The sequence below is a fragment of the Lithobates pipiens genome, unplaced genomic scaffold (genome assembly GCF_037356315.1).
Source record: "Lithobates pipiens isolate NorthernLeopardFrog02 unplaced genomic scaffold, aLitPip1_a1.2 Scaffold_28, whole genome shotgun sequence".
Taxonomy (NCBI): domain Eukaryota; kingdom Metazoa; phylum Chordata; class Amphibia; order Anura; family Ranidae; genus Lithobates; species Lithobates pipiens.
The window spans coordinates 177277708-177292688 of NW_027507789.1; the positions used below are offsets into that span (position 1 = coordinate 177277708).

Below are 14981 nucleotides of genomic sequence, written 5' to 3' on the forward strand. Positions count from 1 at the left end.
TATAAAGTGCTACAAGTGCAAATATGTGTGTATAAATATCTTACAAGAAATATATATACCTAAAATAATAAATATATACCTATATATGTATATTCAAATATATAGACAGCACTGATTAATCAAATATTCCAGTGAAAAATATATATCAAGTGAAAACAGAGATGATCAAATGTAAAAATTAAAAATACATCAAAATCAGTGAAACAATATATAAATAAAAAATATCAGTCCAAATAGTAAAGTCCACGTGAAAGATGATAACCAGTGTCCAAATAAATTATTTGCTCCTTCACCACACCATCTGTGACCGTGAAACCCCCGTTGTGGATACACTCACCAGCTGATAAGCCTCACACTCACGTGTTTGGCTAATAGAGCTTTATATCTTCTAGATGGGTGCCCACTGTAAATCATCAGACTTGCGAAGCCCATATATCTTGATCCCTTCTCAACAAATCACATGTATATGTACCTTGCGTGGAAAAAATAATAATGGAAGCCTCCAATAGCGTAATACAGTTAAGCACTTTAATCAAATAAGCCAAAACTTAATGCACTCACATGAACAATAAATGAACAAGCCAAAATATAAATCACTCCGCTCCACACTTGAACACTTCAGGTGCCCAAGTATCCTGGGGCATTGGTGGTCACAGCGGACCTTTAAATAGGGAAACGAATGATTCCTTCTCACCCCTCCTCACACATTACGCTTGGTCTCACACAGCTGATCGGTGTCTAATACGGGTGCTTCAAACAATTCCTTTCGTTTTCCTCCATCCAGCGCCACCTCACGCCACCCAGTTCTCAAACTAATCCAAAGCTATGTTCGCCAGATAGCCCCGCCCCGACATGTTTCGTCATCAACAGATTTTTTGATGGGATTGGCTATCTGGCCTGGCGAATCCCCTTTTATCTCTCCCCCACACCTAGTCCGCAATATGTCTTTGGATGTCGCGCATGCGCAGATCGCGTATTCCGCGTCCGCGTAGTTCGCGTGTCTCCATACCACCAATGCCTCAGCATTTACACCGCAGCAGATGATAACAGCAGGTCTCTACCTATCTACCATGGATAAGGCATACAGCGGAACAGTAGTAAGGTCACTCCCATCTCCCACAATGGTGTGTTTAACCCGCCGTATCCACCACTCCATAACGAGTGTCCCAAGCCCCAAACATAATAATGAAAAACTTTCATATAATAAAAATAAAAATAGAAATAAAAAAAATAAAATAAATAAAATAAAAACAAAAATCAAAAAATTTCAAAATACAAATAAAAAATAAAAATAATAATAAAAATTAAAATTAAAATACAAAGAAGATAAGTGCTAATTAACCCTCCTGTTAAATGCTATTAGCATTTAAAATTTCATATAAAGAACGTATAAAAAAAGTATCATATAAAAAATAAATAAAAAATTCATTATTATATATTTATATAGACATCCTATACATTCACTCTGCTAAATAATTTTCTTTTAAAAATCTTTTTAAAACTTCATTCTTTTTAATAAATAAGCAGATTAGTCGTACCTTCATGGCACATCCCTATGGTGACATTCAACCTAACCAACTCTTAAGACACATAATACTGGTAGTCAAAAACAGTCTAAGCCATTGTACACACGATCGGAGATTCCGACGGAATGTGTCTTAATGGACCGTTTTGTCGGATAATCCGACTGTGTGTGGTATGCATCGGACTGTTTCCGTCGGACCCAATTTTCCAACTTGTTGGAAATATTTTCCGACAAACTGGTCCAATCGGACATACTCCGATCATGTGTAGAGAATTTTGATCGGACAAAGTGCCACGCATGCTCAGATCAAATTCCTACATCAAAGCTATTGGCTACTAGCGTGAACGTAGTCCCGTCATAACGAAATAACGTCATCACGTTCTGAACGATCGGATTTTCTGACAACTTGGTCCGACCGTGTGTATGCCCCAGATTTTCTGACACAATCCGTCGGACAAAATCCAACGATTTGGTTGTCGGAATCTCCGACCGTGTGTACAAGGGCTAAAGCAACACAACAGCAGGGGCCATAGCTCTAACACCCCCTAATCAATAAAAGGCGTAGGCCACTCCCCCTGCGTATCCTACTTCAGACATGAAGACCCCCATTCTACCCTCGGTGGACCTCCATGTTGAGTAGGACCACTTATCTGCACGTTGTACAATGGTGGTGGGTAACCCCAAGGAGGGAAGGGGGCTCTTAATACTAAGGAAAGGAAATATCTGCTACCTAGTGCAAGTAGGATTCCGATGATTTACACCTTACCCAAAATTCACAAGAATGCGGTATTACCTCCAGCTCGCCCTATAGGGAATGGTATAGGTTCGGTGACAGCTAGGTTGGGGGAATACTTGGATCGGTTCCTCCAACCGAGTGCTAAAACCACTAAGGCATTTTTGAGAGATACTACGGACCTCTTGAAATCACTTGATGAGGTCACCGTATCCCCTTCAACTGAAATTTATCTGGTAACGGCTGATGTGGCTGCATTATATACCATCATCCAACATCAGGATGCCCTTTTGGCACTGAATTGGGCCATGAGTAGGAGGGAGGACGTCCCACATACTCAGAAGGTGTTTGTGGGTCGGGCATTGGAGTTCTGTATGACCCACAACTACTTCTGGTATGGGGGGAGGTTCAACTCCCAATGTGTTGGCGTGGCAATGGGGGCAAAATATGCTCCCAGCCTTGCCAACCTTTTTATGGCCGAATGGGAGGACAGATTTGTGTTTGCTAATAAATCTCCGCAACTCATCTTCTATCAGAGATTTATTGATGACCTCTTCTTTATATGGGAGGGGACGGAGTTGTCCGTTAAGAATTTTTTGGAACACCTTAACACCAACCCCCACAATATAAAATTAGAATATAATGTAAGTTCCATCTCGGTGAATTTCTTGGATCTTGTAATAGAGAGAAAAGGCAGTAAATTTAACACGACTGTATACTTTAAATCTACTGATTGTAATAGTTTTGTCAATTAATAGTGGGCACCATCCGTCATGGATTAAAAACATCCCAAAGGGACAATTTCTGAGGGTCCGTTGTAATTGTACAGAGGATGCTGATTTTGAAATTCAATCCCAAGTTAGATTTTTACAAAAGGGTTATGAGGAGGGGACTCTGGATAACATCATTAGGGAAACTGCTGATACCCCGAGAGATGTATGCCTTAGGGGGAGATCTAAGGAAATAGAGGATACATGACACCAATGGGGTTTTATATCAAAATACCATCACCAGTATAAGGATGTAGAGCAAATTTTTAAAAAAACACTGGTATATTCTAGGTAGGGACAAACATTTGGGTGAAGTACTGCCCAAACAACCTAAATTTATTTATAGACGGGCACCTAATATTGGGGATAGAGTGGTGAAAAAGATTCTTGACCCCCCAATAAGACAGACCATTTCTAGAGAATTTAAAGGCTTTTTTGCATGTAGGAGGTGCATTTGCTGCAGGACTGTGCGCCAAGTAAATAGAGGGGTCACCTCCATCACTAACAGAGAAGGGGAGACATTTAAAATTTATGAATTTATGACTTGTAACATGACACATGTGGTGCATTTACTGTTGTGCCCTTGTGGGCTGTTCTATGTCAGTCGCACCAAAAGACGGCTCAGGGTACGCATTTCAGAGCACCTAGAGAACATTCGAAAGGGCTTTCAATACCATAGTGTATCGCTTTATTTTAAAGAATGTCACCAGCAGGACCCAAGTCTGCTGCAGTTTTGTGGTATTGACTATGTTCATCCCTCTTGGAGGGGCTCAAATCGCGTGAGGGATCTGTCTCAGAGAGAAACACGATGGATTTTTCTGATGAAGTGCATTTCTCCGAGAGGGATGAACATAGAGTTAGACCTTAACTGCTTTATTAGTAATTTTTGATGGATTGGATTGAGGTAGAATGGGGGTCTTGACATGTCTGAAGTAGGATACGCAGGGGGAGTGGCCTACGCCTTTTATTGATTAGGGGGTGTTAGAGCTATGGCCCCTGCTGTTGTGTTGCTTTAGACTGTTTTTGACTACCAGTATTATGTGTCTTAAGAGTATTGGTTAGGTTGAATGTCACCATAGGGATGTGCCATGAGGGTACGACTAATCTGCTTATTTACTAAAAAGAATGAAGTTATTTAGCAGAGTGAATGTATAGGATGTCTATATAAATATATAATAATGAATTTTTTATTTATTTTTTATATGATAATTTTTTTTATACTTTCTTTATATGAAATTTTAAATGCTAATAGCATTTAACAGGAGGGTTAATTAGCACTTATCATCTTTCTATTTTGATTTTTATTTTAATTATTATTTTTATTTTTTATTTGTATTTTGAAATGTTTTTATTTTTATTTTTGTTTTTATTTATTTTTATTTTTATTTATATTTTTATCTCTATTTTTATTTTTATTATAAGAAAGTTTTTCATTATTATTTTTGGGGCTTATGACACTCGTTATGGAGTGGTGGATACGGTGGGTTAAACACACCATTGTGGGAGATGGGAGTGACCTTACTACTGTTCCGCTGTATGCCTTATCCATGGTAGATAGGTAGAGACCTGCTGTTATCATCTGCTGCGGTGTAAACGCTGAGGCATTGGTGGTATGGGGACATGCGAACTGCGCATGCGTGGACGCGGAATACACGATCTGCGCATACGCGATATCCAAAGACATATTGCGAACTAGGTGTGGAGGAGAGATAAAAGGGGATTCTCCAGGCCAGATAGCCAATCCCATGAAGAAGTCTGTTGATGACGAAACATGACGGGGAGTGGCTATCTGGTGAACATAGCTTTGGATTAGTTTGAGAACTGGGTGGCGTGAGGTGGTGCTGGATGGAGGAAAATGAAAGGAATTGTTTGACGCACCCGTATTAGACACCAATCAGCTGTGTGAGACCAAGCGTAATGTGTGAGGAGGGGTGAGAAGGAATCATTCGTTTCCCTATTTAAAAGGCCCGCCGTGACCACCAATGCCCCAGGATACTTGGGCACCTGAAGTGTTCAAGTGTGGAGCGGAGTGATTTATATTTTGGCTTGTTCATTTATTGTTCATGTGAGTGCATTACGTTTTAGTTTATTTGATTAAAGTGCTTAACTGTACTACGCTATTGGAGGCTTCCATTATTATTTTTCCCGCAAGGTACATATAAATGTGATTTGTTGAGAAGGGATCAAGATATATGGGCTTTGCAAGTCTGATGATTTACAGTGGGCACCCATCAAGAGGATATAAAGCTCTATTAGCCAAATACGTGAGGAGTGTGAGGCTTATCAGCTGGTGAGTGTATCCACAACAGGGGTTTCACGGTCACAGATGTAGTGAAGGAGCAAATAATTTATTTGGACACTGGTTATCACCTTTCATGTGGACTTTACAATTTGGATCCTATTTATTTGGACTGATATTTTTTATTTATATATTGTTTCACTGATTTTGATGTATTTTTAATTTTTACATTTGATCATCTCTGTTTTCACTTGATATATATTTTTCACGATTTATTTTCACTGGAATATTTGATTAATCAGTGCTGTCTATATATTTGAGTATACATATATAGGTATATATTTATTATTTTAGGTATATATATTTCTTGTAAGATATTTATACACACATATTTGCACTTGTAGCACTTTATATATATACTTACGGGTGTGTATGTGAGTGCTATTTTTGTTTTTGTGTTTTAGGCAGTGTGAGTTTAATTATTCACTTATCGAGCGCTACGTGTCACATAATTTTCTTGCCTTAAGGGAGAATTATCACACTGATTTGATATAATTTCTGTATAATTAGCATATATTTGGTATATAGGTGGTTATAGGTGGTGATTGATTTTAGTGCAGTGGTGATGTGCACTTTGGAGGGAATGTGAGTAAGTGCATCGATTTTTTCTGGTGATAATTGATTAATGAGGTACAAATTACCTCAAATAAATGTGCATCAATGTACAAAGGTATGTGAAAAAAAATGATATGGAATATATAAACTCCACCTGAAAAAACACTCAAAGGTGATAAAACATTACCAGGTGCTGCAACTAAAAAAACCTGAATATAGGGTTAAGTGTAAGTGAAAAAGAGCTTCAATTGCGTGACCTACGTGTGGTTTAGTGAGATAATATAAATAAATCATCAAAAAATCAATAATTTACCAGCAGCTGTACCTGGTACTTTTTTGATATTTCTACCTGATGTAATCATTTTTGGAAATAAAAGAATTTTGTGCAGCAATCCGCATCGTTGTTTCTACATATTTGTCCATGGTAAGGACTAGATTGCTTGTACTTTTAAGGATCATTCAGTGCATCTTACCTCTACAATTGCGATTATATATATATATATATATATATATATATATATATATATAGAGAGAGAGAGAGAGAGAGAGAGAGAGAGAGAGAGAGAGAGAGAGAGAGAGAGAGAGAGAGAGAGAGATTACTATTTTGGGCCAGTTTTCTTTTAATAATACAAACAAAATCAGGAAATAGCCTTACCATTTACCGCCAAAGAAAGCCTAAATTGTCTTGAAAAAAGCTACCGTTAAGTACAATCCACCTGGATGCACAAAGTATTTGTGATGATATGTATGGTTTTAGTAACGTATGTCAAAGTTGCAAAATTGTGCTTAGGCATTTACATTTTTTTACCCTTAGGTGCTAACAGTCAATTTCTATGTGCAAGATGAAGCAAATTATTAAATAGCGATGTGCCCTGAATGACGAAACAAAAGTTATAGTACTCTTTTTTTTTTAGCTTCATTTGATTAAATTATAGCTTAATCAACTGTTGAAAATTGAGGTTCTCCTCTATCTATGTATCTGAATTGGGTTCGCTATAGAATCACTTACCTGATCATCTCCTGTATAGATTCTGACTTTGTTCCTGTTTCTGATAATGTTTTCAATGTCACTTGAAAAGAATGTTGGTTACAGTCTGTATATAGGAAATGTCCAATGCACCACATTGTCATTATAAATCCTGATAGAAGAATCCATTGTAAAAAGGATAAAACCTGCATAATTTTCCAAATAGATTTTGATTGTTCGTCAACAGAGAGATGCTTATTGTAGAAGCGGACGTGTAGAGATAAAGAAACAGGTGACCTCATGTTCAATCTGCAATCAGTAAATAATGTTAACATGACCACGCCTCAGGCATATTAAGTGGAATGCAAGCAGTGCTTTGGATGTTCTTTTGTAGTTTATATGAAGTTTATTTTTGTCAGAATGGAATGCACAGAGCAATACAATGGAAGTCTGGGCTTGCCTAACAGCTTCACTTAAAGTTCACCTGAGCTCAGAGCAGTGGTGGCTGGTTCCAGTCAGCCATGCAACCGACCACAGGGTTTCCGCATCACTGCAGTGTGAATCAAGCCTTAGGACTCCCAATTGTGCCTAATCAGTATCATAAAGACTTATCTTGAATTCCTCCAGAATAATTGGTAGTGCTCATCGTTTGTGTTTTACACTGTATCCTATAGAACTCCTAGAAATTCCTGTTTATTATTTATTATAGGTACTTATATGAAGCCATCAATTTACGCAACGCTTTACATAGTACAGTATATTCACAATGGTCTCTGCCCTCAAGGAGCTTACAATCTAATGTCCCTAAGCCTTGGTTCACATTGGGGGGATTTGACATGTCAAATTGCATGCCAAATCGGCAGCAATGGCACCGTCCCAATTGGTGCGGCGCCACAGCGATTTACAAAAGTCGTTTCTGTATTCATTTTGGCAATTTTGGGGTGCGAATTCTATTAGCATCTGTGCAGAAACCAGCACAGATGTCTCTGAAATCGTCCCTAAAATCGGGACTGACATGCTCCCCTCCCCCCGCCAGAACACTCTGATCAGCACTCTCTGCCATTGGCTGAGAGCTCGGATTGGGAGTCAGTCAGCTGCTGGTTTTTGAGCATGCACGTCCGACAGAAGCCGGGCTTCTAGAGAAAAAAAAAGGAGGGTTTGGGACTTTGTATGAAGCATGCAACTCAAAAAGCGACATGGCCAAATTGTGCCTGGTGAATGTGTAAATTGTTATATCCAAACACGCTAGGGCATAGCATAATACAAACAAAAATTAAATTCATAGGTAAAATTTATTTTGTGTATAAATAACACAAAGGGGATTATTTACGAAAGGCAACTCCACTTTGCACTACAAAACTACCCTCAAATGCACTTAGAAGTGCAGTCTCTGTAAATCTGAGGGGGACATGCAAGGAAAATAAAAAAATAGCATTTTAGTTTGCACATGTTTGGATGATAAAATCAGCAGAGCTTCCCCTCATTTCAGATCTACCCCTCAGATTTACAGCAACTGCACTTCCAAGTGCACTTGCAGTGCAAAGTGGATTTGCCTTTCGTAAATAACCCCCATAGTAATATAGTAGCAAAATAGCACGTTTGTTCAAATCATTAACATTATAAAAAAACAGACTCTTGGATTCATGTTCATACACTATATAACCAAACCATAATACGTTGGGTACAATCCAACAAAACATCAATATCATTCGATCAATAAAATTGACATTAATGAGATGTAAATACACGTAAACACATTGGTATCTATATAGCTCAACGCATTTTAAGGATAACTTCCAATCTTCAGGAGCAGATGTGGGATGGGTGTCTATAAGATATTATAAAATGAATGGGTCTATCCACAAGAGAGGAAGGGGAGGAAAAAAGGTGGAAAAATATGTCACCCACCAGTACTTACGGATGGACTATGGATCTGAATGATAGCATCAAGCGCTGAAGACTGGCTGGGAGGGTCATCGGTACCAGGAGCTGAGGTGGTACACACCATGGCATGAAGATGGAAACCAACAGGAAGCATTTATCCCTGGGGAGTGATCCCCCATAGAAATACAAAGGTGATGTGTAAGGTGATGCCAACAATAATCATAAGTAAATTTGCATTCTGTATTGATAAACTTGGAACATTCAGCCTGCTCATACAAAGTTCAGATCTTGGGCGGTTCCTGCTGAACCAGCCGAGATTCAAACCACCTATGGCTGACCTTAGAACACAAATCTCATCCAGTTCCCCTTCCCCTCCCCTCTCTCACCCAACAAAAAAGAGAAGAAAAAAAACCCAACAGAAATATTAAAATTTCATTGTACTTCTCCCCCCTGTGCACACTTATACTAACACCCCTTCAAAAATCCTTCTTTCCTCTTCTCACTCTTTCTATCCACCCATCAACCCCACATATGTTTCTGTTTTTTAAAACTTAAACCAACTTTCCCACATCTTTGAGAAAGTTTCCACTGAATCCTCACTTAAGTGGTATAGCTATTCCATGGTACAGATATATTCCACCCTCCTTAGCCAATCACCCATGTAAACTTTTGCAAACCCCAGAATTTTGGCATAAGTCCTTTGGCTGCATTCAGTAAATGGGGAATGCATGATTTTCTATACTGTCCTATTGAACTCGGTGTACCTTGGAGCAAACACATGCATGGTTCCCTAGGTATTTCAGTGCCAGAAAGTTCTTGTACCATTCTAGATATCCCCTTCCAGAATTCTTGTATTTTTATACTCTCTGACCAAATGTAAAATGTAGTCCTGCTTTCATTACACCCCTGCCATAATTGGGATCTTTCCCACTTGATATTTATGCTCTCTAACTGGTGTAATATACCATCTTGCCAAGCGTTTAAAATTAATCTTTACAGTATGGGGGTCATTTACTATAGTGCCAGGAAGTACTGGGCACTATTGAAAAAGATAGCGCACATTTTAGCCAAGTAAAAGTTTTAGCCCTTGTACATACGGTTGGAGATTCCGACGGAATGTGTCCTATCGGACTGTTTTGTCGGATATTCCGACTGTGTGTGGTCTCAATCGGACTGTTTCCGTCGGAAATATCCGACGGACCAACTTTTCCAACTTGCTGGTAAAATTTTGTTTTGTCACTTGTCAGTGAACACGAATTATTATTAAGCATAAGCACAGCAGCAGAACAATGGTGAAGCAAGCTACAGTTCAACTTAGTTTTTTCCTAATAATCTGCTGCTATTGTGTTAGTGTGAGAACCTTAGGCCGCGGGGACTGTTCGGCCAACTTTGTCCGCTGAACAGTGTTTCGGCGGACAGTCCGCCCGTGTGTGGGCGTTCAGCGGACAGTTTCAGCGAACAGTCCGCTGAACAAGGTTTTTCGGAATTTCCGAAAAACTGTCCGCTGAAACCTTGTTTCAGCGAACAGTTCCCTCGTGTGTAGGCTTGTTCGACAAACTAAGTTCCGCGCATGCTCAGAAAGGATTTACACGCCGAAAGTTATAATGCAGTGTATAGGACGTCGTATTTTTCGTCCCGTCGTACGTGCCGTTCACGTCATCGCGCACGGTTTCAGCAAACTGTTCGTACGTCGTGTGTGGCCATGTCCGTCCATGCTAATTTTGAGCGGACTGTTTGCCGAAACTGTTTGACGGACAAAGTTGGCCGAACAGTCCCCGCGTGTGTACGCGGCCTTATAGTGATACTAGTGTTGCTGCTAGTGTTGTTGTGATAGCCTCAGAAGCTGCCTGTGTTGTGGGGAGGATTTATTATTATAGAATCTTGTTACCTGTCTGATCAGTGATCGTTGTCACCAGTCCACCAGTTTCTGTTTGAACGAGTATATAATATATATATAAACAAACAAACGGGAAGAAAAATGAAATAAAATGCGCCACTCAATTCCTCCCACCTCAGCGCTACAGCACTACAAGTTCAAGAATCGCACTCAACAAATCAAAATTGTTGGTTTGCACCTAAAATAGCAGCTACTTCAAAGACAATGTCTTAGTAAAAACATACAAATGATTATAAAACTTTTGCAACTCATTAAAAGGCAATCACATTTCAATAATCCAAGCAGCGCTACAGTCAACATCACTTACTGACATAGATATACATAATTAAACTGTATACATTCACATATACTCAGAATGAATATTCACATTCACATTCACATATACTCAGCTGAAGTTCTGCACAGACTAAGGAACATCAACACCACATTGCCATCTTCCATACAAAAAAATACTTCAAAGAGAACAACTATTAAAAACCGGACGACAACCAGCTCCCAACCACAGGAAGACATCTACTCGACCACTACAATTAGATTGCGCCTTGATTAACGCCAGGTCTGCAGTCAAACATAGACTGGAAGTACACGACTTCATCATCGAGAACAATGTAGACTGCCTCTTCATCACCGAAAGCTGGTTAACCTCTGACTGCAACACCATCCTCACCGAATTGGTGCCGGAAAACTACAGGATCCTAACCGAACACCGGATAGGGAAAAAAGGAGGAGGCCTAGCAGTGATCTTTAAAGGTCACCTTGATCTCACTAAACCATCATCTCAGAACCCAGTGTCTTTTATGGAAACCCTGACGCTACATTTTCAACCAACACCCCATGACACCACTCATATTCTACTGTGTTACAGACCACCGGGACCAAAGTCCAATCTTCTTTCACCCCTCACGGAATCCTTTGCAATGCACACCCTAAAATTCAAAAATTTCCTGGCACTCAGAGATTTCAACCTTTGGGCAAACGAGCCTAAAGACCCCATCGCGACTGCCTGCATCAATCAACTAGAAGAACTGGGTCTACAGCAACTGATAAAGACTCCCACGCATGGGTCAGGACACACCCTGGACCTCATTTTCAAAAAGAACATCGACGTCAACATACTCGACAACATAACTCTGCCATGGACGGATCACCACGGCATCAAATTCAAAATCGCTACCAACATCACCAACGCAAAACGGAAACCTGTAACAACGCACTGGACCAGATCGCATAAAAAACTGTACTCCGAAGCCTTCAAAACCACTCTGTCCAAAAAAATATCTACAATAACCTTAAACCACTCTACGGAGGAAACACTCAATTCCCTGAACAAGGCATTACTGCAATCAGCAGACTCGGTAGCACCAAAACGCAGGGCTCTCATCAGGAAGAAAAATGCTGGATGGTTTAATAGCTCCCTCTCCGTACTAAAGCAAGAACGCAGAAGAGCGGAAAGAACATGGAGAAGAAATCCCACCGAGGAAAACCTATTTAACTACAAAGGTCTGACAGAGAATTATCGGAAAGCAATCTTCAAAGCCAAAAAGGACCACTTCTCATATACAATCTCAACGGCCACAAACCAACCACGGGAACTGTTTAAACTGGTTAATCAATCAATGAATCCGGTGTGCCTAGAACCCCCAGAAAGCGAATCCCAGGATTACTGTGACAAACTGTCGGATTTTTTCATTGATAAAGTCAAAACCATCAGGGAAACAATTTGTCAGAAGAAAACATCCAACCTCAGCCAGCAAATACATAAAGAGGATGTCCGCACCAACATACCGCAACCGCCAAAATTTTCACTATCCCCAATTACCGTAGACACCGCAAAAAACATCATTAATAAACTGCGTGACAGTACCTCACCTATTGACATCATCCCCACAAAACTACTGAAAGAATGCTCCGACATCGTGGCTCCAACCATAACCCACCTCATAAACCGATCATTCCACGAAGGGATTGTTCCCAGCATCCTCAAACAAGGCATTGTCAAACCTCTACTCAAGAAACCAAACCTGGACCCTCAGGATCCAAACAACCGTAGGCCGATTACAAGCCTCAACACCATTTCTAAGATCATGGAGAAAGCTGTAGTACATCAGCTACAACTTCACCTGGATACTCACAAACTCCTGGACCCGCTGCAATCAGGCTTCCGCCCGGGTCATGGAACAGAAACAGCTCTCCTCAAGATTTGGGATGACGCCCTCGAAGCAGCAGATGACGGAGAGCCGTGTCTCCTCGTACTGCTAGACCTAAGTGCAGCGTTTGATACAGTAGATCACAATACTCTACTCGTCCGCCTCACAGAAGTAGCCGCAGGGCCGGATTAACATAGGGGCGTTTGGAGCTGAAGCTCCAGGCCCCCATCATATTATAGGCCCAAACACTTAAGTACATACAAAAAAGCCAATCACCACGGCCCGGCCGTCGGCCGCCGGCCGCTATATATCTTCATTGCCAGGCAGCTGCATTATTAATTATAGGCCCACAGATATATGACAGACATTTCAGCCAGCTAATGTAATTGCAGCGCCGCCGCCAGCGCGGCCGGTTGATATAATTTTGCAGTTGCAGACACTGCGGTGCGCCGCCGAGGCTGAGCGTGCTCAGCTGCTCGGCAGCATCCGGCTGTAGGCGGAGCTTGACGTCCCGGCTGGCGTGACGTCATCCGGAGGCCTTCCCCAGCGTCCCGAGGCTTGCCTGGAAAAGGTGGACTGGACGGACACTTCTGTGCGGGCGCCGGGCGGTACTGTGAGCGGCGAGGCGAGCCACAATAATATCTTCATTAAGAACAGCCCGGACAGCACAATTAAGTTAAAGTAAGCCACGGGGCTAGACTCAGGCTGAAGTGGTTAACTTACATGGGGGGGGGGGGGCGGAGTCTATTAACTGCAACTCCATAGTGACTGTGCAAGTGTGCAGGCATTCCATCCGTGCCTATTTAGTGCATCTCATCAGTGCCAGTGCTCTCTATTAGTGCCACCTATCAGTACCACCAGTGCCCTCTATCAGTGCCACCTATCAGTGCCAGTGTCCTCTATCAGTGCCACCAATCAGTACCAGTGTCCTCTATCAGTGCCACCAATCAGTGCCAGTGTCCTCTATAAGTGCCACCAATCAGTGCCAGTGTCCTCTATCAGTGCCACCTCTCAGTGCCAGTGTCCTCTATCAGTACCACCAATCAGTACCAGTGCCCTCTATCAGTGCCACCTATCAGTGCCAGTGTCCTCTATCAGTGCCACCAATCAGTACCAGTGCCCTCTATCAGTGCCACCTATCAGTGCCAGTGTCCTCTATCAGTGCCACCAATCAGTGCCAGTGTCCTCTATCAGTGCCACCAATCAGTGCCAGTGTCCTCTATCAGTGCCACCAATCAGTACCAGTGCCACCTATCAGTGCCAGTGTCCTCTATCAGTGCCACCTATCAGTGCCAGTGTCCTCTATCAGTGCCACCTATCAGTGCCAGTGTCCTCTATCAGTGCCACCAATCAGTACCAGTGCCCTCTATCAGTGCCACCTATCAGTGCCAGTGTCCTCTATCAGTGCCACCAATCAGTGCCAGTGTCCTCTATCAGTGCCACCAATCAGTACCAGTGCCACCTATCAGTGCCAGTGTCCTCTATCAGTGCCACCTATCAGTGCTAGTGCCCTCTATCAGTGCCACCTATCAGTACAGCTCATCAGTGCCATCCAATCAATGCCAGTGCCCCCTATCAGTGCAGCTCATCAGTGCCACCTATTAGTGCCTCCTATCAGTGCTGCCTATCAATGCAGCTCATCAGTGCCATCCAATCAATGCTAGTGCCACCTATCAGTGTAGCTCATCAGTGCCACCTATCAGTGCCCATTATTGCAGCTCAGCAGTGCCAGTGCCACCTATCAGTGCAGCTGATCAGCGCCGCCTATCAGTGCCACCTTGTCAGTCCCCATAAGTCCTGCTTGTCAGTGCCGCCTATCAGAGCCCATCAGTGCCCATTAGTGCAGCTCATCACTGCAACTTATCATTGACTATCAGTGCCGCCTATCAAAGCCCTGTCAGTGCCTATTAGTGCATTTAATCAGTGCCCATTACTGCAGTTCATCAGTGCCACCTATCATTGACCATCAGTGCTGCCTATCACTGCAGATCATCAGTGCCACCTATCAGTGTCAGTGTCACACATCAGTGCTGCCTATAAGTGCCCATCAGTGCCGCATAATAGTGCTGTCTCACCAGTGGCACCTTATCAGTGCCCATTAGTCCAGCTCATCAGTGCCACCTATCATTGACCATCAGTGCCACCTATCAGAGCCCTATCGGTGCTGCCCATCAGTGCAGTTTATCAGTGCCACCAATCATTGA

At 41.8% G+C, this 14981-nt stretch overlaps 1 protein-coding gene across 1 annotated transcript in view; it reads right to left on the bottom strand.

Annotated features, from left to right (window-relative positions):
• Positions 1–7167, bottom strand: part of LOC143935849 (beta-1,4 N-acetylgalactosaminyltransferase 2-like) — a 168627-nt gene extending 161460 nt beyond the window's left edge. The window contains exon 1 of the mRNA XM_077459974.1: positions 6892–7167. Within this exon, the coding sequence (XP_077316100.1) occupies positions 6892–7151 (260 nt within the window). The 5' untranslated portion in view covers positions 7152–7167. The remainder of the gene's footprint in view (positions 1–6891) is intronic.
• Positions 7168–14981: the final 7814 nt, after the last annotated feature.